At 36.7% G+C, this 25,688-nt stretch overlaps 2 protein-coding genes across 3 annotated transcripts; both read left to right on the top strand.

The window, feature by feature from the left end:
- Positions 1 to 5,233: 5,233 nt before the first annotated feature.
- On the top strand, positions 5,234 to 21,732 carry LOC121729989 (probable ATP-dependent RNA helicase DDX27). The gene is made up of 15 exons (XM_042118778.1): positions 5,234 to 5,428; positions 5,901 to 5,987; positions 6,161 to 6,299; positions 7,143 to 7,243; positions 7,493 to 7,682; positions 8,460 to 8,608; positions 9,580 to 9,663; positions 10,263 to 10,390; positions 10,688 to 10,885; positions 11,249 to 11,393; positions 11,657 to 11,839; positions 19,775 to 19,955; positions 20,062 to 20,265; positions 20,892 to 21,037; positions 21,397 to 21,732. The coding sequence occupies exons 1-15, from the start codon at positions 5,312 to 5,314 to the stop codon at positions 21,715 to 21,717; spliced, it is 2,373 nt and encodes a 790-aa protein (XP_041974712.1). The 5' UTR covers positions 5,234 to 5,311; the 3' UTR covers positions 21,718 to 21,732.
- A 438-nt stretch (positions 21,733 to 22,170) lies between these two features.
- Positions 22,171 to 24,930, top strand: LOC121730020 (gastrulation defective protein 1 homolog). Of its 2 annotated transcripts, XM_042118822.1 has the most exons (5): positions 22,171 to 22,863; positions 22,949 to 23,060; positions 23,161 to 23,356; positions 23,653 to 24,804; positions 24,895 to 24,918. In XM_042118822.1, the coding sequence occupies exons 1-4, from the start codon at positions 22,318 to 22,320 to the stop codon at positions 24,779 to 24,781; spliced, it is 1,983 nt and encodes a 660-aa protein (XP_041974756.1). In that variant the 5' UTR covers positions 22,171 to 22,317; the 3' UTR covers positions 24,782 to 24,804; positions 24,895 to 24,918. The 2 variants fall into 2 exon arrangements, with proteins under 2 accessions (XP_041974756.1, XP_041974755.1); XM_042118821.1 differs by having other exon boundaries at positions 23,653 to 24,930.
- Positions 24,931 to 25,688: the final 758 nt, after the last annotated feature.

The following is a 25,688-nucleotide window of genomic DNA, read 5'->3' as shown; positions in this document are numbered from 1 at the left end:
AACAAGAATATTTCTGACATAAGTGACAACTGGCAACTGTGACAAGTGACAACTGACATTTGTTTTTTTTTCTTATTATGGCAATTCGGCTATTTAACCATGGCCACTGTCGAGTATATTATGACGGGAAAACAATAGTAGTACGTGGTTGCGCGTGCGTAGGTGCGGGAGGAGGGGTAGACCTCTAAACATCATGGCAGGAGGTCACACAATTTGTTGCTCCGTTTCCGAGTTATGGAGGAAAATATGTGATTCCCTTACCATTGGTGCCTTATACGATTGATTCCCTATTCGCTAATTACAATGTCTTATATCATTTCCAAAGTTAAGTCTGCACTCTGCTGACACGATGTAAACGACGCGACGATAATGAGTATAGTTTTAAGTTAGTCTGTTTAATTTAACCTATATTATATTATTTTTATTGCTATGTTTTTAATGTGCAAATAAAGAATTTTATTATTATTATTATTATTATCATTTTATTGATTCCCTAGCTATTTTAAGTAGGGAATCAAAATCTTTTACATTTATTTATCTAATTGGTACATATCCTTTAATTAAAATTTATATATATATATATATATATATATATATATATATATATATATATATATATATATATATATATATATATATATATATATATATATATATATATATATATATATATATATATATATATATATATAAAGATAATGTAATTTATTATTAAAATAATAATGAATTACATTATCTTTATATTCTGATACAAATAAATAAAACCAATAAGTAAAATATGTAAAAAATATATCTCTAAGTCCAAATTTTTGAAATAAATTCAAGTTTTAATTCATTGTATTTAGTTTTAACGAACAAGTTTGGCCTGTACTCAATTTTATACATGTTTATATTTTAATTGAACATGTTTATTTAGCTGAAAAAGCTTTTTTCTATTAGCTTTGTTGATTTCTTACGTTAGAAAAAATTAAATCAAAATATCTTCTAAAATTGTGAAGTCAAAAAGGGCCCAAATAGATAAAATGCTACTTGACCTCATTTTTTTCTTCATGCTAATCGCTTCATAATCATTCATTATTTCAAAAAAACTACGGCTACTGGCGCCGAAAACACTGTCCGCGATAGTGTGACGTCATATGTTTTGTATATTAAGCTCTCTTTATTGAACATATTTTTTATATGCTAAATGTACCTACGCATCTAAAAGTGCCTAAAAATTATAAAAGAATTAAATAAGAAATTAGAAATCATTTGTAATGTTGAAAACTTTTGGAGAAAAGTTTTGGCCATTTCATTTCCCGTCTACAATAAAAGGAGATAATTTATAAAACTGATGTTTATTTGAATTATTCAAGAAAATATATTTTACAAATCTTTCTAGGCTTATTATTATCTGGGGGCACGGGAGTGCCCCCGCCAAGATGAGCCAAGCAAAGCGCGCAAGGGCACTACCTACCTTTTCTTGAAACGTTTCTTCGTATTTTTGAACCCTCGTAACTTTGGTTTGAATGATGCCAGATAGTTGAAATTTTTAAGATATAATGACATGGGTATAGTTATTAAATGCACAAAGTTTTAATATCGTAGCTATTATACTTTAGATTTTATAGGTGTCCAAAAACCCACAATTTGGTCACTGACTCACCGATCATCAAAACTGTTAGGGTACTTCCTGAAGTCTTAGAAAGCTGAAATTTGGTATGTAACATAATACTAGTACTGAAACAACAAAAAAAATATCAAACCCAACTTAACCTATATCCGTACTTCGTATCCGTATCCGTATTATAGAGCAAAATTAGGCAAAAAATTGTGTTTTTTGTATAGGAGCCCCCCTTAATTTTTTATTTTACTTTAATATAATTATAAAATATTAAAGTAGACATATAACTAAGGACTTTGAGAAAAATTCAAGTACCTACCTGTTGCCATTATTTATATAGAGCAAAAAAAGCCAAAAAAATCACGTTTGTTGTATGGGAGCCACCCTTAAATATTAATTTTATTTTGTTTTTAGTATTTGTTGTTACAGCGGCAACAGATATACATAATCTGTGAAAATTTCAACTCTCTAGCTATTACCATTCTTGAGTTACAGCCTGGAGACAGACAGACAGACATACAGACAGACGGATAGACGGAAAGACAACGAAGTCTTAGTAATAGGATCCCGTTTTTACCCTTTGGGTACGTAAGTACGTAAGTTCAAAGAATATTCATAGTCTTAGCATTTCTTTGCAAATATTTAATTAATAAGAGTGTTTCATTAATTATAATAATAATAATTAGTTACTTAACTATCAATCTATTTCAAGTTTACAAACTTGAAACAGATTGATTAGGAATTTTAGGATAATTAGTATATAATATGTCTTAACTCTTAAAATATTTTTTTTTTATGCTAACAACTTCGGTTTACGGTTAGTTAAAGACAAAAAATATTACTGCGAAAGTTAAACGGCTATACCAAACATCTTCGCGTCATCAATAGCGCGATGCAGGTGCCCAACAGTGACATCTCTTTTCGATTAGAGTGCATTAACAAGTATATGAAACTGTTCGTGCTAGCTATAACGCGATGTAGACGACCAGCAGCGACATCTATTATTATCAAAAGAAAAAAATAGCAAAAAATCACGTTTGTTGTATGAGAGCCCCCCCGAAATATTAAATTTATTTTGTTTTTAGTATTTATTGCTATAGCGGCAACAGAAATACATAATCGATGAAAATTTCAACTCTTTGACTTCTACTGTTCTTGAGATACATCCTAGAGACAGATAGACAGACAGACAGACGGATAGACGGACAGCGGACAGACATCGAAGTCTCAGTAACAGGGTCACTACCCCTTGGGTACGGAGACTTAAAAATAAGGTGAAAGTTTATAATTTACATTATGATAGTCGGTAAGTCACGACGGTCGTCGCTAGATGCATGAGTTGGTACGACTAATATTATATATTCTGTGGCATGAGATACATCCAAGATAGACAGACAGACAGACGGATAGCGGACAGACAATGAAGTCTAGTAATAGGGTGCCGTTTTTACCCTCTGGGTACGGAAACCTAAAAGAAATACTTACACAAAAAAAATATATGGCCAAGTGCGAGTCGGACTCGCGCACGAAAGGTTCCGTACTGTTATATAGCGAAAGTAGGGGAAAAAATTGTGTTTTTGTATGGGAGCCCCCCTTATTAATTTTATTTCAATTTGCCAAAAAAATTACGTTTGTTGTATGGGGGTCCTCCTTCAATATTTACTTTATGACTCCTCTTCAAGATGGGCCATCGTAGTTGGCCATCGCGATGGCCCAGCGTGGGGAGGACGTAGTGGCGCAGGATGGCTTATGGCGCCAGCGATGGTTGTGGGGTGGCGGCAGTGTATCGCCTCTACAAGATGGGCCAGCTTAGTTGGCCATCACGATATACATACCGGGATCCAGCGGGATTTTTTTATTTATTTATTTATTTATTAAATATTCTTACAACTATCATTACAGACTAATATCCAATTGTTAATTGATTGTGATGGTTCAATCCCACAAAAACCGGGATTGAAATTATCTTTCAGGATTGCATTCCCTAGCTATAGCCACTGCATGCGCCATTTGTTGGGCCAGCGCTAGGCCATCTTATAGAGGCGCCACACCGCCATTTGATGGGCCAGCGCTGGGCCATCTTGTAGAGGCGCCATTATATTATTTTTAGTATTTGTTGTTGTAGCGGCACCAGAAATACACAATCGGTGAAAATTTCAGAAGTCTAGCTATAGCGGTTCTTGAGTTACAGCCTGGAGACAGACATACGGACAGACATTGAATTCTCAGTAATATAATCAGTCCCGTTTTTACCCTTTGAGTACGGAACCTTAAAAATGAACTAAAAGAAAAAACAACGTAAACCAGCTAATGAGCTTACAAAAAGAAATGAAATTCCATCAAAAACATTTTCATGTAAAAATGTTGCCAAGATGAGAACATATTATTATAGTTATTCGTCGTGTCAAAAAGTAGTGAGATCTCAATTCATGTAGAGCCAAGTTTCTAACCTTACATACTGGGCCCTAAATCCTAAAAACCTTAATTTTACACTAAAGCGCTGCAAAATATTTGATAATAATATAATGTGTTAGCCGCACGAAAAGAATCTAAAAACTCTACACATTAGCCAAAATCAGTGGCTTGGCCATTTTGTTATTCGTCTGGGCTTTGAACTTAATATACCGTAACTAATGAAAAATGGCCAGGCCTTGGCATAGACATAATATATAGGTGTATATTATGTCTATGGGCCTTGGTACAATAGGCACTCCAAAACTCCTTTGAAAGTTTCAGTCATTGAGGTATAATAGACTGGAGAGAGCCTTATATCGGTGTTTATGCGTCAAAAGCGTGTAATGTTATGTCCTACTTACTAGGACATAACAAAGGAGTCGGTCTGCATATTCCATGTAATAAAAGTGTTAATAAAGGTTTAAAGTGGACATTTAATGCGAGATATTGTTGAGTTTTGTGGTTCCGCTAAATATTATACCATAAGAATGGTCAAAGAATGCCTCAAACACGTGGATTTAACATTAAATACGTAAGTTTTGAACACCGTTTTTTGGGCTTTTCAATCGGTATTTTTGTAAGTTAAAAAGATAATTTATAAGTTTATTAATCCCTTATTCGTGCTATATAAGGCATTAGTGCTAAAAATGTTACATCAATTAATAATTTGGCTATAAAAATTGCATAGCTTTTTACGTGTGTTTACGGATTCTCATCACTTGAACTATAGTTAATTGATATCATGAACTAATTAACTTTCTTTCTTGTATCATAATCTGCTTTAAAATAATCGACAAATAGAAATATTCAAGAAAATAAACGCACACTACTTATATGAAAATAAGCACAAAATGGCCACGCGATGACGGGCTAAGACTACATCTATACTATAATACTTTATCTATCGTTTCAGTAACGTCTACACTTTACTGAATCGACCGACTTGACTCCTTGAATGTATTGACTTTTTACTTCGACTTTGACTAGACTTTTGACTTGACGATATAAAGAAACGATGTTGAAAATTGTATGCAACAATACTGTTTTCCCGCCCGCGCCTTATATAATACTTGACAGTTGACACTGGCCATGGTAATATAGCCGAAGTACCTTAATAAGAAAAAAAAAGGTACATGTGCTTTTGACTTTGACTTTGACAAGTGCATTTTGTGTTCTCAATTATTATAACCTAAAAATAATATGTAGTTTATTATAACAAAAAAGCAAACTTTATATTAAAATAAAACTGTAAACATGGTCTCTATTGATACGAGTAAAGTGGAACTTCCAGGACATCCAGGGTTTATAAGAACAATTCAAGATGGTGAAGAAGTTGAAGATTTTTCAGAGGAATCAGATCCAGAAGAAGATGTAGGTTCATGTTTATTTACAGATTTACAGAAATAAATTTCTTGGGTTTGTGATAAGTTAAATAATAATAATAATTGATAGTTCATAGACATTTTATTAGTTCTTACAACGATAAAAATAGGCATATAGCTTGTCAAAAAAAAAAACTAGACGCTGTGCACAATAATTTCGAAATGACAAAAAATATGAAAACCTTATTTAATCGAGATAAAAATGTACAAGGTGATAATACTTATAATGTATAAACGTTCTCTCTCGAAATACAAAAAGAAAAAACCAGCTTTTGAGTGTCATACATTTAGAAAATTTTGTACTGCGTCCACTCTTTCTCAGTTTCTCCTACAGGCTACGAATGGGTATGCCATTTGTCCATGGCCGTAGATTAACATAGCAAGTTGTTAAATAACATGGAACATCCATGTCTTTTTATGTTTTGATGACATTATCTTATTTTTCATGTACTTTGTTTCAGTTCCAACCTACAAAACATAAAATAAAGAGGAAAGCAGATTTTGATCCAAATTTCCAATTTGTTGCATCTGTTGATGAGCTTAACAAGGTAAGTTAAAAAACAATATAATTAACTAAAATAGCATAATTTTTTTATATTCATAAGGCTCAGAGACTAATTATTACTACAACTAAGAAATAATACAGTAATTGAGGTAAACATACTATTATAGCCTACAAGCTTCCTCCTTCCATATTGTAAGTTTGTATACTATTTTTCAGAATCCCTGGGATGACTTAAGTAAATACATTAAAAGAAATGTAAAATACACATTAGATGAGAAGATAGCAAAGCGTCGTGCCGAGGTACAGGTGGACGGAAAGGTTGATGTTGACACTGACTCCGAAGCTGAAGCTAAAGGTTTGTATATCAGTAAAATATTGGGTTATATCTGTCGCAGTCGACTGGTTAAAATAGCAGTTCAATCAAACGGCTATACATCGTTTAGCCGACTTGTTGACTGCCATGTTCAACACTACAGCTAGGCGACACTTAGCTACCTGGTTAAATAGCAAATTAACTAAGGTGACTATAAGTTTAGTATTATTATTACATAAGCGTAATGATTACAAGCAGAATACCTTGGTTAAAATACATTTCATCTTCCTGTAATTTCTCCTCAAATATTTGTTTTTCTCAAATATCTTAAATATTTTAAATTTTGATTCATTTGTATGTGCCCTCATATTTTCTGTCTCTAGCTAGTTGACGCCATATTGTAAACAAATGCACCTAGCTCCGCAGTGGTGAGTGCTGAACTAATTCAATCAAACTGCTGCTTTTGAATCAGCTGTAGTGTTAAACGTTTTGAGCAATGCAGCAATGTTCAGTAAAAGGGCTCGCTGTTTGATTAAACATCTATTTTACCACTAGTTGACTGTGACATATCCACCACATACATCAGTATTTGTGCCATCAAAGAAATTGATTAATAAGCAAAATGGGGGCTATGTCACTTGGTTGGGTTATATCAATTTAATGTTTGTCACGATCAGTTGGCAGGGTTTGACATAATGTGACCAAAATACATAGGTCTTCCACATGGAAGTTCTATCAGAGAAGTTGACTCATAGACACATGCCTATGAGTCAACTTCTCTGATAGAATATGAGTAACTAGCTGTGAAGTTTGGATTATGTTTCTGGAATCTATTTTTCTTGGTAAAATTTGCAGTTTGTCAAAGTTTTTTACTTTTTCTTACAGATGGAGATGTTGATGAAATTGAATTATCAGAAGATGAGTTGAAGAAGGATGAGATAAAAACCAAACAAAAAAAGCTAACAAAGAAACAAAAATTAAAAGAAGTGAGTGATACTCCTTTGTTATCTTAATTATCTGAAGGAAAATTTAATTAAATTTTTTTATAAACATGTATGTTTACACAGTGTTTTGTCCTCGTCTTTTACATTACAAATGCCATTAAAAAAAGACTAAACATTGTGTGTGAATGTTATTATTGCCAATAGCTAAATATTTAATAGTTTAAAATATTAATAATAATGTAAATAATAATTTTATATAAAGAGTGACAACTTATTTTATATTTCTAAAAGGAATTGAAAGAAGAGGATGGCACCCGCATAGAATATGACTCCGACTTCTTCGAGGAGCCTCCACCTTATGATGAGCGGGCATCATTCTACATGATGAACTTGTCGAGACCACTGCTAAAGGCCATTAACACACTCAACTATGTCCACCCAACACCGATACAGGCAGCCACTATACCTATCGCATTGTTAGGTAAGTAGTAAGCGATTGAATCATAAAGTGCTAGGGCCAACCCTCTCACCACCACCACTCATTTCAACTTCCATGTAAGAAATACCAATATTTCTCACATGGAAGTTGAAATGAGTGAGGGTTAAAATATACAAATGAATAAAATTAATCTTGCCAGTACTACAATTTGCTGATACTATTTTCCAATACCATTGTCCAATACCATTAGACCTACTCATGCCAGTCTGAGTTTAAATTAACTGTAGGTAAAACATTACTTAGTGGGGTAAGTAGGCTTCACAAATCACAAACAGTAAAATTAGGGTAAATATTATGTTACTGGGCCTTACAAACATGACACTTCCAAGCAAGGACATCTTCACAAATCACAAACAGTAAAATTAGGGTAAATATTATGTTAGTGGGCCTTAGTAACATTTCACTTTATTGGGCCTTACAAACATGACACTTCCAGGCAAGGACATCTTCACAAATCACAAACAGTAAAATTAGGGTAAATATTATGTTAGTGGGCCTTAGTAACATTTCACTTTATTGGGCCTTACAAACATGACACTTCCAGGCAACGACATCTTCACAAATCACAAACAGTAAAATTAGGGTAAATATTATGTTGTGGGCCTTAGTAACATTTAACTTTATTGGGCCTTACAAACATGACACTTCCAGGCAAGGACATCTTCACAAATCACAAACAGTAAAATTAGGGTAAGTATTATTTTACTGGGCCTTAGTAACATTTCACTCTATTGGGCCTTACAAACATGACACTTCCAGGCAAGGACATCTGCGCGTGCGCGGCCACGGGTACGGGCAAGACGGCGGCGTACATGCTGCCCATACTGGAGCGACTGCAGTTCAAGACCGTGTCTGATCGCGTCACGCGCGTACTTGTGCTAGTGCCCACGCGCGAGCTTGGCGCTCAGGTAATAGATTTTAACCGACTTCCGAGGTGTTACTACTTACTTTATATACCAGTATTTATTATATTTGTACCAGCATTTGTTGACGTCCTAAGGCTTCAGTCTCGAAATCAGCGGCCAAAGCCGCGCGCCGTTTGCCGCCAGATAGCTTATCCATATAAATCTATACATTATCACGCGCCGCTGTCGCTCCCTTCCCACTAGGGAATGCAATCTTGATCTTGCAAGATCAAGATTCCACCAAGATCTTGAGTGATTTTCCAAGATTCAATCTTGAAAGCTATCAATACTGAATTTCGAAATCCTGTTCGCGATCTTTTTTTTTTTTTTTTATGAAATAAGGGGGCAAACGAGCAAAAGGGTCACCTGATGGAAAGCAACTTCCGTCGCCCATGGACACTCGCAGCATCAGAAGAGCTACAGGTGCGTTGCCGGCCTTTTAGAGGGAATAGGGTAATAGGGGAGGGTAGGGATTGGAAGGGAAGGGAATAGGGGAGGATAGGGAAGGGAATCGGGCCTCCGGTAAACTCACTCACTCGGCGAAACACAGCGCAAGCGCTGTTTCACGCCGGTTTTCTGTGAGAACGTGGTATTTCTCCGGTCGAGCCGGCCCATTCGTGCCGAAGCATAGCTCTCCCACGTATTTTGTCGATACAATGCAGGGTGAATTGTCGCAGTAAATTTCTTTGTATTTTGAATAACACGCATCGTGTGTTTCTACGACGCGACGTCGTGCCGTGTATCGTGGCACGTTACGATGTCGCGGCGTAGTTTTTTACGACGCTCGTCGTAGATTCCCACGACGCGACGTCGCATCGTGAAAAGACGCCGCATCGTGGTACGACACGACGTCGCGTCGTATCGTGTTTATGTGTCCCGGCCCTTACATTTAAACATAATTATACTCATACTGGGATCTCCTACTACTAAATAACGGCTTACATCCAAACTTACTAGTTGTCTGTTGGGTACAGGTGCACACAGTGACACGGCAGCTATCCCAATACACTTCCGTGACGGTCGGCCTGTCCGTCGGAGGTCTGGATGTCAAATACCAGGTAAATAGTACTATTTTTAAAATTACAAGATTCATAGCCTAGAAACTTGTTATTTCAACTCATTGGGGGTCTGTTTACGGTCTGAAAGAAATGAAACTATGTACTATTATATATATATATATATATATATATATATATATATATATATATATATATATATATATATATATATATATATATATATATATATATATATATATATATATATATATATATATATATATATATATATATATATATATATATATATATATATATATATATATATATATATATATATATATATATATATATATATATATATATATATATATATATATATATTACTAGGGGGATAATAATATTTTAGTGTTTATGGTATGTACTTAAGTATCTACTATCAAATTAGGCATATAACGGGCCTACGTAATTTGGTCGGGTTACGTCAAGTCCACAAGACAGGTTTATCATTAACTCGACCAAAAAGTTATGCCAAGTCAACGCGTATTGCGTATGTCTGAAATCAGCGTATGAATAAAATTCTCGTAAATTACTAGTATTGTAATACTAGCGGAAACGACAATAGAAATTCGCTATTCCACAACTTTGTTTGTTTGTAGGAGAGCGTGCTGCGCAAGAACCCGGACATCGTGATCGCGACGCCGGGCCGGCTGATCGACCACATCCGCAACACGCCGTCCTTCGGCCTGCATTGCATAGAGGTGCTGGTGCTGGACGAGGCCGACAGGTACCGTACATCATGGCTCCTGCAACACTTGATACATGACTAACCGACAGCATGGCCACGACGGTCGTGAGGGTTGACGCCGGGACGTCGGGGTGTGTGGGGGATATTGTGAGGTCCTAGCCAGTCTTTCTTTCTTTCGACTTACATCGACATAGTTATGTCAAATCGTAACTACATTTGTTGCAGCGGTCGCGAGATAGTTAATGTATACATAGAAAGTCAAGACTGCACGTTTTTAATCATAATACATTCTTTATTTGTGTGTCCTGTCTCATTACAACCAGTTCCAATTTCCAGGATGCTCGACGAATATTTCGCGGAGCAGATGAAGGAGATCATCCGGCAGTGCTCGGCGAAGCGGCAGACGATGCTGTTCTCCGCGACCATGAGCGAGGAGGTCAAGGACCTCGCCGCCGTGTCCCTCAACAAGCCCGTTAAGCTGTTCCTGGACTCGAACAAGGACGTCGCGTTCAATCTGCGTCAGGAGTTTATCAGGTACCGCATGTTCTTAAGGCAGATCTGCAAGTAATCTCGCTAGATATTGCCACAATCTCGCGTGATGCAGCGTGTGTGTACCCGCGTTTGACAGCCTGTACTTGAGCCGACATTGTAGAATGAAAATAGGCGACCTTTACACTGGTTATCCTCGGCCAAGGACTTACGATAATACAGACAGGAAATATCTGCAAGCTTGTGACATAAACAGGATTGGTACGCAATTTTGCGTGCACAAATACGTACGCAATACGCATGTGCATGTGTTTCTTGCGTGTGCGTTCACATTTTCTGTGTTTCCCGAAATTGCCAACTTCTATTTTGATTGTCCTCTTATTTTCCATTGTCCTTGCGGACTTGCAGGATCCGTGCGGACCGCGAGTCGGACCGTGAGGCGTTACTAGCGGCGCTGGTGTGCCGCACGTTCCGCGAGCGCTGCGTCGTGTTCGTGCAGACCAAGCGCCAGGCGCACCGCCTGCACGTCGCGCTCGGCCTACTCGGCGTCAAGGTATATACATAATTATACCTCTCCTTCTTACGCTCTCTCCATCTCTCTCGCGCATATTCTTCCTAAATAACTGGACGGATATTGCATGTCGTTTTCCTTAGAGTGGCTTTCAAAATAGTTTTCATTTTAAAATCCGGTGAAATAGATAATATTTAATCAATTAATTGTATACCACATATTTTAATAGCTTTTTTTTAACACGTGTGACGGTCAGTCTGCTGGTAATCCTATAGACCAAAATATCTACTACCCTGTTCATACAGGTGGCGGAACTCCACGGCGCTCTCAACCAGCCGCAGCGCCTGGACTCGCTGAAGCGGTTCCGAGAAGAGGTGGTGGACGTGCTGGTGGCGACGGACGTGGCGGCGCGCGGCCTTGACATACCCGGCGTGCGCACCGTCATCAACTTCACCCTGCCCGCCACTATCGAGCATTATATACACAGGGTGGGTAATATTATTATTAAGACGCTGACAACTGCCAATGACCTTGAGGATTCGCATTTCTAAGCCACGCCCCCTAATTGTCCGATAAGACAGCGCCAGCTTTGCTAGCGGCTAAACCGGGAACTTCTAAAAGATAGGTTTGATTAATATTGAGCTGTCGCATAGAGATTTCAATAGATGGCGCGTAATAAATAAATACTATGTACTATACTTCCGTGAGCGAACTATAAGAGTGCGGAAGATTAGTGCAGAATGCAGATAGAACGGAGCACAGCGGAGAGGTAATATTAACGCACTTGAAAATAAACTTTATAATCATTAAACTAAAGTGCATAAATGCTTGAACCTTACAAAAAATGCACGTTTGTCCTCGAGGATACGCGGGAATCTTTAAAAGTTTGAAGTCGATATTATACTGATTCGTTATGTCTATTGTGGTAGTAATGTAAGCCATACACGTTACGCAGGTAGACCGGAATGTGTGAGGGAATATACCTGTGCAGTTTTTTGGACCTGCGCAGGCGACCAGGTCCCACACACATACCGGTATACATGTGCAGGCATACCTGCGTGCTGTACAGGTGGATCTCTCCCGTCCCCGGTAGACGTGTAAGGCTTACTTATGGTAAATAAAACACAGTTATTCTTTTATAAATTATAATATACCTATTATATTATAAAATAATGACAAAACCCAACTGCGTAAAAACATTCAATTTTTTTCATAAACATTTTTTCTGTTACATTACAATTTACATTAAAATTACAATTACATAAGTACAGCAAGAAATAAAACAAAATTCAGGAATCGTTTTTTACTGTCCCGGCAAACGTTGCTTTGCCATAATATTATATTTACGATAATATTATTATTTTAATTAAGTGACTAACGGCCGTTCCCAATATATGATCTATCTCTGGTTTTGCCCTACTAGAGATATGAATAGCTCACATTAGAGACATATATTTTGTCAATTGTGAGCTATTCCTATCTCTAGTAGGGCAAAACCAGAGATAGATCAAATATTGGGAACGGCCGTAAATAGGTAAGTATGTCACCATGGCAACGTTGATCGCTATCCCGTCGCACAAACTTAATGGTCGCCGTCAGTCTCAGGTTATAATAATTTACTAATATTATTTATTCAACAAATGCACTTATCAATATTTAAAGTACCCAGTAGCCGATTCTCAAACCTACTGAATATGCATAATATAATTGATTAACGGTGCCCAGCTATGTATATATATACACATAGCTGGGCACCGTTAATCAAATAGTTAACTTCGTTAATCCGTTAAAAAAATGTTAGCTTCGTTAAACGTTAAAGCGTTACACTGCGGACGAATTAGCGCAAGTTAACGTTAATCGTTAATCCGTTAATATGTGTAATATGGCCTTGTTGTAACTTATATCATTGCGTTAGTGTACATACAAAACCTGTTGGTTTAAGGTTTTGGAAGTTAACAGGTTAGGGACAAAACAAAATACTTCTATAATTATTGTATTCTAGGTAGAAATTACAATACAATAATTATTATAGATATAGTTTATTGTTATTATAAATAATTTGCATGTTGATAAAGAAGAGTGCAGTATAATTTAGTTAGGTAACTAAATTATACTGCACTCTTCTTTATCAACATAATGAAATGATAAAACGAAACAAATATATTCTCACTCGCATGCGCCTGAAAATGTATATCTAGTATTATTTTTGTTTCCTCTGAACCTGTTTTCGCGCGGCGCCGCGGTGCCGTGCGGTAAATAGTAGGCATTGGATTAACGAATAACGGACTTCTGCATATTAACGGAAGTTAACCAGTCCGTTAATATTTTTAAAAGTTAACTTAAAAGTTAATTCGTTAATCAAAATGTTAACTTCGTTAATTAACGATTAACGGATTAACGAGTTAATGCCCAGCTATATATATATATATATATATATATATATATATATATATATATATATATATATATATATATATATATATACAGTATGTAACAAAAACAAGTGATAATACTTTAGGGTGTGTACGTGTTCCTTGTAGAGAGTTCACTGTGAAAGTAGCAGCTCTGAAAGACGATTTTTTTTTCTTTTGTATGAGCAAGGGCAAGTGTCACGAGTTTCCCCATACAAAAAAAAAAATTAGGTCTTTCAGCGCTGCTACTTTTACAGTGAACTCTCAACAAGGAACACGTACAAACCCTGTGTCGAGAAAATTGAATGCCGAAATCACGTACTTCGGAACTTCTGTAATAGGCTAAAAATTTACAAACTGATACGAAATATCCCATCAAAGACACAAATTTGACCCAAAGCGTGATCATGATGAAGTTATTAGAAAATTATTAGAAAACTTTGGCCGGGTGATAAAAAGAAGACCCAACACTGCAAGTGCTAACCTAGTAAAAGACATTTTATATTTAAAAAAAATAAGCTTCGTTTCTTCTATCAAACATGGCCAAGAAAATTAAAAACAAGCAATAAGAGATTTAGAATTACAAGAAGGAATTAAAGTAAAGCCTTGCGGGCTATTTATAGATACAGACTTGCCATTTTTAGGAGCAACGCCCGATGGAATTTGCGATGAAAAAACTATTTTAGAAATTAAATGTCCCATCACAGCATATAACATTGGAGTAGACGCTGCTATAACACAACAAAAAGTTACATTTTGGAAAATAGATAAACAGGGCAAATTAAATATAGACAAAAATCACTCCTGGTTTTATAAGGTGCAAGGGCAGCTCCATATTTCAGGTTACGAATATTGCCTTATTATTATTGATAGGCATGTAATGGTCTTCATTTGAGTCACTATCAATTATCAATATTAGATTGCAAAGTATGCATAGAAATGTGAATTTTGAATTGAGGCCATCTTGCTTTTCACCTACTAGTTCTATGTCAGTTAAAGCACATCCAAGAGGACCATGATGAGAAATTTCTTGCAACCTCTTATAAAAATATGAAACACTTATAATTCTTCTTCCGACATCAGGTTTCTTCTGAGGAAGTGCAGTTTCAACAATAAGCTTTTCAGCATCACATTCAGCCTCCAAACTACATAGTCCAGTGTCATGGGTACTTTTTTCTTCCAGCCTGTAAGTAAGTTTATACTTTGAGACATCGACATTTAACAACAGTTTAAAAACTGGATCACCACAAAATTTCATAAATTAAAATGATTAACTTTTCGATTATTGGGAAATAGGAATTAGGATAAAATTATACAGAACTCAATATTTAAAAAAGCCTTTTGCTCGTTTGCCTTCTAATTATTAGGCTAATACGCTGCACTCCGCAGTAGGGGTGGGTCGTTATGTGATTTTTAACCGACGAAACAAGTTGTAACTGTACGACGCGGGCGCCCGGTAACGGTGTGACGTCATATCACAATTTCGCCGCGCGGGCCCCATACAATAAACGTGATTTTTTGCTCTATCTCAATAACTGCAACAGGTAGGCACTTGAAATTTTCATCAAGGCCTTAATTATACAGGGTGTAACAAAAATAAGTGATAATACTTTAGGGTGTGTATGTGTTCCTTGTAGAGAGTTCACTGTGAAAGTAGCAGCGCTGAAAGACCAAAAATTTTTTCACTTTTGTATGGGAAGACTCGTGACGCTCGGGCCCTTGCCCATACAAAAGTGAAAAAAAAAATTCGTCTTTCAGAGCTGCTACTTTCACAGTGAACTCTCTACAAGGAACACGTACACACCCTAAAATATTATCACTTATTTTTGTTACACACTGTATATGTACTTTAATAATTAATAATAATATTATATTATGTTACTAAACTTTTCGATTATTGGGAAATGGGAATTAGGATAAAATTATACAGAACTCAATATTTAAAAAAGCCTTTTGCTCGTTTGCCTTCTAATTTCATTAAAAAGGTATACTAAAAAAATTATTAGGTTAATACGCTGCACTCCGCAGTAGGGGTGGGTCGTTATGTGATTTTTAACCGACGAAACAAGTTGTAACTGTACGACGCGGGCGCCCGGTAACGGTGTGACGTCATATCACAATTTCGCCGCGCGGGCCCCATACAATAAACGTGATTTTTTTCTCTATCTCAATAACTGCAACAGGTAGGCACTTGAAATTTTCATCAAGGCCTTAATTATATATGTACTTTAATAATCAATAATAATATTATAATAAAATAAAAAATTAAGGGGGGCTCCTATACAAAAATCACAAATTTTGGCCTATTTTGCACTATAACGGTATGTGTATTCATAAGTGAGTCCGATTAGTAACATAATATAATATTATTATTAATTATTAAAGTACACATATAATTAAGGCCTCGGTGAAAATTTCAAGTGCCTACCTGTTGCCGTTATTGAGATAGAGCAAAAAATCACGTTTATTGTATAGGACCCGCGCGGAAAAATTGTGATATGACGTCACAAGCGGTCGCGGGACTGTTAGCGGGAATCGATATTTTTCGAAACTTTGAATGCCTATAAAATCAAAACTACAAGGTATTTTTGACTGCAACAAAAACTAGTGTATTTGTATACATACAGGCTTTACTGTGACAAAATTTCAAGCAATTTGGCATACCTAGTAACATTCTCAATTAAACCTTCCTGCCCAATTATTCCAGCGGGGCTAAAATGGTCGCTTTGTTGAATCATGAGACGAATCATAATATGATTCATTTCTCTAATATCGCAAAATGCAACTCTGCTTGCAATTCATTTTTGTATTTTTGCACTGATTTGACATTTGTCAGTTTTGACAATTCATTTGCTGAATTGATTGAGAGGAATTGCTAAATATTACCATTTTAGCCCCGCAGGGCTTAGGTATCATTAGGAGAGCCCATTTAACCAAAAAAATGGGTGTTATTTTTTTTTAAATGACAATATTTTATCCCATTTAAAATCGTTGCAGAAAGGTCACTCGCGGCGCGGGGGAATGAAAGGGGGTGACGCCGGGATGAGGCGCGCGCGCGGGCCTATAGCCTATAGCCTTTTTTCAAATCGGACCAGTAGTTCCTGAGATTAGCGCGTTCAAACAAACAAACAAACTCTTCCCAATTATAATATTAGTATTGATATAAACTAATTAATATTTTTGCTAGGTAATCTGCGCGGAACTAGTTGGCCGTGCCGCCGGTATACTCACATACCGGCGGCGCGGCCAACTAGTTCCGCGCGGACTATAGCAAACTCGCTGTCGCTCGCTAGGTCGACCGGTGCAGTGGGCGGCGGGCGCTAGCTGCGACTCCAAACGAAACAACGCGACGATCGCTCGACGGTACTTCATACCACCCAATGCAATAAAAACGTTACAAAAATCACTACTCTACTATATAAATACGACTCGAAACTAGTTATTCGGTTACTGTATGTAGCTAGTTATTGTAACTATAGTGACGTGAAATAACGCTCACCCCTACTCCGCAGTGAAGCCGCACCCTATTAGGGCCGGGACACAAAAACACGGTCCGGCGCCGTACGACGTCGCGTCGTCGTGCCGTGATTTTGTGTCCCGGCCCTTACGGAGCATGTCCTTGAATAGAGCTGAAAGAATCGCGCAATCGCATCGCGCTCAAATAGTAATAAACTTATTATAAGTATCTATATTTACCTAGCCTATCGTAATTGTAAAAATATACTTGCCTTTTTAAAATACTACCCGTCGCTATATTGCGATCGGCATTTGCTACATTTTCCACTGTGTTATTATCTAATTCCATCGTTTTCGGTCGACTGGAAAAAAATTAAATCATAATAATATCATAAAAAGGCTAAAATAGCTTGTAATAGATAAACTGGATCATAAAAAATACAATGAATGAGCCATGCTTTGGCACGAATGGGCCGACTCGACCAGAGAAATACCACGGACTCACAGGAAAACCGGCGTGAAACAGCCCTTGCTCTGTGTTTCGTAGTCGTGAAGGACGTTTGGTTACAACTTATAATAAGTAGATAAATAAACTTATATTACCTTTCCAACATACTACCTGCCGCTGGATCTGAATTGGAATTTGGTGATTCGTTTGGGTTATCAATAATTTCACTATCCATGGTTTTCCGCCGCCTGAAATAAAAATTTAAATAATAAAGGCCTAAATAAAACTTCAGATTCAAAGCAAAATGAACTTATAGTACCTAATTATAGTACTTGTACTATTATTTATTCTGTGCTAATAGTGATAAAAAAAACCATAAAAAGTATTACGAAAATTCTCTGAAACTCGATCCATAGACCGATTGAATATTGATTTATCAGAACGATCCCCGACGCGCGACGCTAAAACTTATTTAGGCTAACGAAATAATCAACTTTATGAGTGGTGATTTTTTAACTTTTTGAACATTTATTTTGGAGTGCAAAACTCCAACATAAATGTTCAGATACAAAGCAAAATTATTATCAGTGATAAAATAAAACATAAAAAACTGTATTACGATTTACGAAAATCCGCTAAGATTCGAACCATAGGCCGATTGGAAATTGATATAATGTTATCACAACGATTGTGATAACATTATTATGTCAATTTCCAAGGTCTATGGTTCGAATCTTAGAGGATTTTCGTAAATCGTAATCAATCGTAATACAGTTTTTTTATGTTTTATTTGACACAACGATCCTGGCTATCCTAAAACACATTGAGAGTGACGAAATATTTTGATTCGGGGTCGTAATTGTTCGTTTTTTTTTTTAATAAAGACGTACGCAACTAGAAAGTAGATAAAATTGAACTTACTTTTACTTCCATCATGTATTTGTGGCTTTCACGAAGCTGTCGCTTTTTTGCTGGACGTCTTTTCTTTTTCTTGTCACCCATTTTTACAGACGCGCAATATAATTTCAAATATTTACAGAAAAATATTTACAGAATAAATAGTATATTAAGATATACTATAAAACAATGAGAAATACCTATATACAAATTTTAAGAACTAAACGCTTCAATTACACTAAAATCACAATATCGGCAGAGCGAAATCCGTCACACGTCCACATAGCACCGCGCCTCAGCGAACACTGTCGGTTTTCATGCGAGAGAGAGAGATGTGAAATGTTCACTCAGAAGCGTGGATATATTTTTCGTTTGTTAGAGGAAAAATAAATATTGTGGGAAATCTAGATGTCAGAGCCGAAAATTAAATCGGGCAATCTTTGGATTTTTGTAAAAGGTATCAAATAAACAAATTTTTAAAGCATAGATTGTATTATTACTTTAGTTAGAACTGTTTAAAGTTTCCGAAAGATGTGACTTTGGTATTTTTTTTCATCCAGTAGGAGTACATTATCTTATTATTTAAATCGGACAAGCTTTTCCAAATATAATCAAAAATCACATATATTTTTTTTGTGCCAATCAATGAAATACATACGTCTAGAAAACTGCACAAAGATGTCAAATTGGCAGCTGTCTGCGCCTTAATAACAAGTCTGATAACAAGTTACTTTTTGTGTTGTACTTTTTGTGTCTGTATTTACTAAGGAGGCGGTCACATAGGACATGATTCCTATATAACTCGTATAGTAACACATTTTTCAATACACCAACCGGTCAGTAAGCAAAGCACATCTCTTCTGGTGAGCACGTAGAATCGGCCTCGCAGCTAAGCCGTCTGTCAAAGTTAGAAACGGTAAAACCATACATTTTGCATACAATGACTATTGTCGCGAGCGGCTGACTACAGTCGTAGGTCGCGCGCGGCTTACGACTGTCGCGATGCACGCAATTGTACCTTTATAGTTTGCAATGTATTTTTTTTAATAGTGTGCACATATGTTAATTTACAATCCAGGACATAAATTGTATTTATCATGTTATTTCATTTCGATTATAATGTGTTTTGTGCATACTGCATTAAAATAAATAAGTAAATAAAAATAAGGAGTGAATATAGTAAAATTATGATGTTTATTCGTTGTACTCAGGTGGGTCGAACAGCGCGTGCGGGGCGCGCGGGGGTGTCGGTATCGCTGGCGGGGGAGGGGGAGCGGGCGCTCGTCAAGACGATCGTGCGTCGCGCGCGACAACCCGTCAAGTCGCGCATCGTGCCACGCGACATCGTCGACAAGTACCGCGCGCGACTCGCTGCGCTGGAGTCTGATATTGGTATGTTTTTAAATCTAAATACGAGGTTTTAAACTACTTACTTTTGGGTATTTGACGCCATGTACCACACAAAAAATAATAATTTAAAAGCTTTTTGTTCTTTTAGCCGCTATTTTAGATGAAGAGTATGCTGACAAACAGCTAAAGAAAATGGAGAAACAGACAGAAAAGCTGGAGGGTACCATAAAGAAGGAAGAAAATACAGTAGGTCCCAAATACGAGGTGCAGCGGCAGAGAGACTGGTTCCAGACTCCAAAACAGAAGAGAGAAGAGAAGGAAAGACTTGCGCTCACGCAGCACCCTGGAAAAGGTAAAACTCTAGAAGATTATTCTTTTTTTTTAATATTTTTTATGAAATAAGGGGGCAAACGAGCAAACGGGTCACCTGATGGGCTTTTCAACTGCGGCATTTCTAGGGGGGTAGGGGATTGGGCTTCCGGTAAACTCACTCACTCGGCGAAACACAGCGCAAGTGCTGTTTCACGCCGGTCTTTATATTGTTAATTAATAAATAGCTAACTAAGCCGGCTCCTAGAGGAGCAATTTTATTGTTAATATCACGCTTCAGTTTTATTGAACAATTTATTTAACATTTAGATTGAAGGCATACATGATATTGACAATAAAATTGTTTGTCTATGGGCCGGCTTAGAAGTGTACTATACCATGTTTTGTCTGTCTATCAAGCGCCTTTTCCAACGTAACAAACAATAACAAAACAGTAGAATTGTTTAAATATTTTATTATTTAGGTTTTATTTTTTATTGTATTTAACTCTTTATTGCACACAAGAAAAAAAAAACATAAAGATACTATTAACACGGAAAGACGACACAGAGGAAATGCTTATTTCTAAAAGAAATCTCTTACAGCAGCCCTTTAAGTGTTAAAGCTTATATTATGTTAATTTTTATTTGGTTTTTCTATTTCATCTAGCGGGAAAATCACAGTCAGAAAAGAAGGGTAAGAAGCGCAAAAACGAAGACGATGACTCCGATGACGATAACAAGAAGAAGAAGAAGAAAACTAAACACGCGCCCAAAGACACGCCCGAGGAGAGAGTGCGCCGCGAAATGGAAAAGGTAATTAAAAATATTAAAATGTAATTCCATTTTTAATATACAGGGTGTAACAAAACTAAGTGATAGTACTTTAGGGTGTGTACGTGTTCCTTATAGAAAGTTCACTGTGAAAGTAGCAGCGCTGAAAGACATTTTTTTTCACTTTTGTATGGGGAAACTCGTGACGCTCGGGCCCTTACCTATACGAAAGTGAAAAAAAATTTGGTCTTTCAGCGCTGCTACTGTCACAGTGAACTCTCTACGAGGAACATGTACACACCCTTAAGTATTATCACTTAGTTTTGTTACAACCTGTGTATTTTGGACTATATAATATGTAAGTAGTAGAATTTCGTTTTTCTAATTTATTTATGTTACAGGTGGCATTGCTGCAATCAAGAGTGGCGAAGCGAAACAAGAAGCAGCGTAGAATACGGGCCGTAGAAGAAGACGACGAGGATAGACCTGCCAGGAAGAAGAACAAAGCCGCTGGCAAACGAAAACAGTCTAACTTCGCTAACGACCTCACAGACACATCCAAGAACGCCACAAAACGCCTCCGTTACGACGCCAATCGCGTTCAAAAAGGCAAACCTGTCCATGGCAGAGGAGCGCAGGGTAAAGGAAAGTTCAATAAAAATAAGGGAAAAACATTCGGTAAACCTCAAGCCCCGAAGAATGGTCGGAAAAAGAATAAATAAATTGATTTTATAGTTTGCCGTTGTTTGATTTTTAGAATTTTAGCTTTCTTTAAATAATATTTAACAGATACCAGCCTCGTTGGAATACGGGCGGAATTACAAGACTCTGAGTAAGATATGTCTAGACTCTAGACTGAAAACGAGTCTCAAATTCAGTCTATCGATTGGATAAGCAGTGACTTATCCAATCGATAGACTGAATTTCAGACTAATTCTAACGTCTCTTAAACGATACACGTAACGAATATATTATCATAACATAAAAAATGGTTCTGCAACACTAAAAAAAATTGAAATCGTGTTTGTAAACGCTGCCTTTCACGCTTGTGAAAGGATAAAAATATTATGTTGTCTATGCTAACCTGTCATCTTACGTCAATGAAACGTCAAAATCATTGACTTTTTGTTACCTAAATAATAATAAAATCTAATTTTAACAACATTTTATTGCTAATGTTTGGTAAATTTTTATTTAGAATAAATTTTTACCGTAAATTATTCACATTTTAAGCCTGGGTATTTACTATAATTTTATAAAATCCATTGCATGCTATCTCTCAGTAATATTTCTATATAAAAACCTTCACAAAAGCTTTTACAATGAAGAAGGGAATAGCATTTGGAAAAATCAATTTTAACGTAAGTAAATCATCTGAAAATGAAAAAAATGAGGTAGTAACGGGTTTCGGTAAGTTTGGTCGAACTCCTATACAAGAACAGAAAGAGATCGAAGAAATAGCAGACGATTTAGAGAGTCAACATGTACAAGAGGTAATGGGCATAAAAAACTTCGGAAAGAAAGCGAAAAACTTCAACATAAATGAATTGATGGAGCAAGCAAAAAAAACGGCACAGGAGCTCCAAAAGAATAAAAAAGAACAAGAAACCAGCGAAGACAAATCACAAGATAACACCCACACTGTTACCGAACCCACTTCATCTCAATCTGTTGAAGAAGAGGAAGATGACGATGATTTAATAGGACCACCGATTCCGCCAAACTTACACGATAAACCTGATACTAATACAAAAAAAGAGACAAAAGATGATAAAACAGAACAGAAGGATGAAGACAGTTATGATGAACTCAGTGATTCTGATGACGAGGAGTTGAGTTTGGAGAAGAGAATTCCTAATTCACACGAGGTATTAAACTATAATGCATTCTCAATATTTATAATAAGAAACATAGAAACATGTAATAACTTAATGACGAATATGTGACTTATAGGTTGAAATGCATCATGGAACCAAAGCTGTTGTTGCTTTAGCAGTTGATCCATCCGGCGCTCGTTTGGCAACAGGCTCTATTGACTATGAAGTATCATTTTGGGATTTTGCAGGTACAAATCTCCTAACTTAATCAATCAACATTTTACATAAAATTTTATGTTGCTAAAAAGTCCCTTATATCTAAATCTATAAATTTTGTGTTCTTTTAAGGCATGGATACATCTATGAGGTCATTCCGCACTCTGCAGCCATGTGAGAATCATCCTATTAAAGCACTTCAGTACTCAGCAACGGGAGACTCCATTTTGGTTGTGAGCGGGTCGGCTCAGGCCAAGGTGTTGGACAGAGATGGATTTGAAGTACTGGAGTGTGTGAAGGGAGACCAGTATATTACTGATATGGCAAGGTAAATTATTACTTACTACGTACATTTTTATGTTTATAAGGCGCAGCACACACTTCCACAGACTAAAAAGTGCGTCACGGATAGTATATCATCTGCACTGCGCCTATATATTGTTGTTAGTCAATAGGATTTATTACTGAAATGTTATCATGCTACAGGCTGCACTAGCATAGACAGTAAACAAAAAATTTTTTGTAATTAATTTATTACATTACTATTTTAGTCTAAAAAGATAGGCCAACAGTTTTTGCTTTTTTGAAACATACTATTAATAATTTTATTTAATTTTGTTCTAGAACTAAAGGCCACACTGCTGCACTGAACAGTGGTTGCTGGCATCCACATATTAGGGAAGAATTCCTCACTTGCTCTCAAGATGGAACCCTAAGAATTTGGCTAACTGAGAACCCCAAACAACACAAAGCTGTAATAAAACCCAGACAAAAGGGTGGTCTGAAGACTAATCCCACGTCATGTGCATTCTCCAGGGATGGAAACACTGTTGCTTGTGGGTGCTATGATGGGTCAATACAAATGTGGGATCACAGAAAGAATTATGTTAACACAAGTTGCCTGCTACGAGATGCTCATCAAAATCAGGCTGAAATGACAAGTATAGCCTTTTCCTACCTTGGTTCATACTTTGCGAGTCGCTCCAATGATGAAACTTTAAAGTTGTGGGACCTAAGAAATTTCAAGAAACCTCTCAATGTTTTTGACAATCTTTTCTCTAGATATGAGCAGACAGATTGTAATTTTAGTCCAGATGACGCCATGGTGTTTACTGGTGAATCATTGCAAAGGAATCAGAAGGAGGGTAGACTGATATTCTACAACACAAAAACATTTGAGGAGGCAGCCCATATAAATGTAACCAAATCTCATGTCATAAAGGCCATCTGGCATGCAAAACTAAACCAGATGTTTGTAGGTTGCGGCAATGGGGTTGTCAAATGTTACTACAATAACAAGAGAAGTCTTCGAGGCGCTAAGTTGTGCATAGTCAAAACGCATCGCAAGAAGCAGTCAATGGAAGTGGTGAGCTCTCAACAGATCATAACACCCCATGCCCTCCCATTGTTCAGGCAAGAGAAGCTTAGAACGAGTAAAAAGAAAATGGAAAAGGATAGACTTGACCCATTAAAATCTAGAAGACCAGATCTGCCTATAACGTCTGGGCAAGGAGGTAGAGTTGCAGCCTCGGGCAGCACACTCAGTTCATTTGTTATAAGAAATTTAGGTCTAAGCAAAAGGGTCAACGATGAACAAGATCCTAGAGAGGCCATTTTGAAATATGCAAAGGAGGCTGAGGAAAATCCGTTTTGGGTGGCTCCTGCTTATAAAAAAACTCAACCTATGCCAATTTTTCAAGACAATGAAGAAGGTCCTACTGATGCTAAGAAACAAAAGACAACCGAAAATTAAAATTATGTAAAAATAAGAATAATGGGGAACTGTGGTTGGAGTGTGGTCTATTGACTATTCTACATGGAGGTCTTTAAAATAAACACAAAAAAAAAATATCGCATCTTCCCTATTTAACTATAGTGTAAATAGCTAATAAATTAAATGCATTCAAATGCTTCTTGTTTTTATAAAAACCAATTACCAACCATAAAGTTAATATACCTAGCGGAATAGAGCAACAATCTCGAGCTGTCAAAAGAAACCAAAATTGGTTTTCATCTGTGTGAAAAATATGTGTACGTATATGTCGCAACTCGCAGCCGACTGGTTTAAATAGCCGTTCAATCAAACAGCTAGCCCTTTGACTGAACAACGCCATTCAATCACACGTCTAGCTTTTATATTGAATATTTTAGTCGCTCAAAACGTTCAACACTACAGCTGATTCAAAAGCCGCCGTCTAATTGAAGTAGTTCAGCGCGCACCGCTGCGGCGCTAGGTGCGTTTTATTTACAATATGGCGTCAACTAGCAGGTGTTTGTTGGTGTTTGTGGTTGTTTTTCGGAAAGAAAGTAGTTAATAAAAGTTACAAGTATTATTAAAGAGACAAAAATTGTGGAGGCACATACGAGTGAATTAAAATTTCAACAAATATTCGAAGATAAATTACGGGATTATGAAATGGATGGACGCAGCAGATTCGGGGCACAGCCCCCCGTCAAAACAAAAACAAACACAATCCAGAAAATCCAAAAGTTGGTTAGGTTAGGTTATAACTTAGACCACAACACAGAGGGAGCCGAGCGAGCGCAGTCAAAAAAAGGGGGGGTTGGGCTGCGCCCCCCGCCAAAACAAAAACAAACCAGTTGGCTAAGCGTCGTCTAACTGTAGTGTTGAACGTTGTAGTCAACAAGTCGGCTAAACG

This window comes from Aricia agestis, chromosome 1 (genome assembly GCF_905147365.1).
Source record: "Aricia agestis chromosome 1, ilAriAges1.1, whole genome shotgun sequence".
NCBI classification, from domain to species: domain Eukaryota; kingdom Metazoa; phylum Arthropoda; class Insecta; order Lepidoptera; family Lycaenidae; genus Aricia; species Aricia agestis.
The sequence above is the reverse complement of the archived record's forward strand: the minus strand, read 5'-3'. Positions and strand labels throughout refer to the sequence as shown.

Excerpts from the sequence above, each read along its gene's own strand:
- LOC121730020 (XM_042118821.1), top strand. The coding sequence starts at position 22,318 with ATGAAGAAGGGAATAGCATTTGGAAAAATCAATTTTAACGTAAGTAAA. Across the intron at positions 22,864-22,948 it reads GAATTCCTAATTCACACGAG|GTTGAAATGCATCATGGAAC; the intron begins GTATTAAACTAT and ends TGTGACTTATAG. Across the intron at positions 23,357-23,652 it reads TATATTACTGATATGGCAAG|AACTAAAGGCCACACTGCTG; the intron begins GTAAATTATTAC and ends ATTTTGTTCTAG.
- LOC121729989 (XM_042118778.1), top strand. The coding sequence starts at position 5,312 with ATGGTCTCTATTGATACGAGTAAAGTGGAACTTCCAGGACATCCAGGG. Across the intron at positions 5,988-6,160 it reads CTGTTGATGAGCTTAACAAG|AATCCCTGGGATGACTTAAG; the intron begins GTAAGTTAAAAA and ends ACTATTTTTCAG. Across the intron at positions 7,683-8,459 it reads TATACCTATCGCATTGTTAG|GCAAGGACATCTGCGCGTGC; the intron begins GTAAGTAGTAAG and ends TGACACTTCCAG.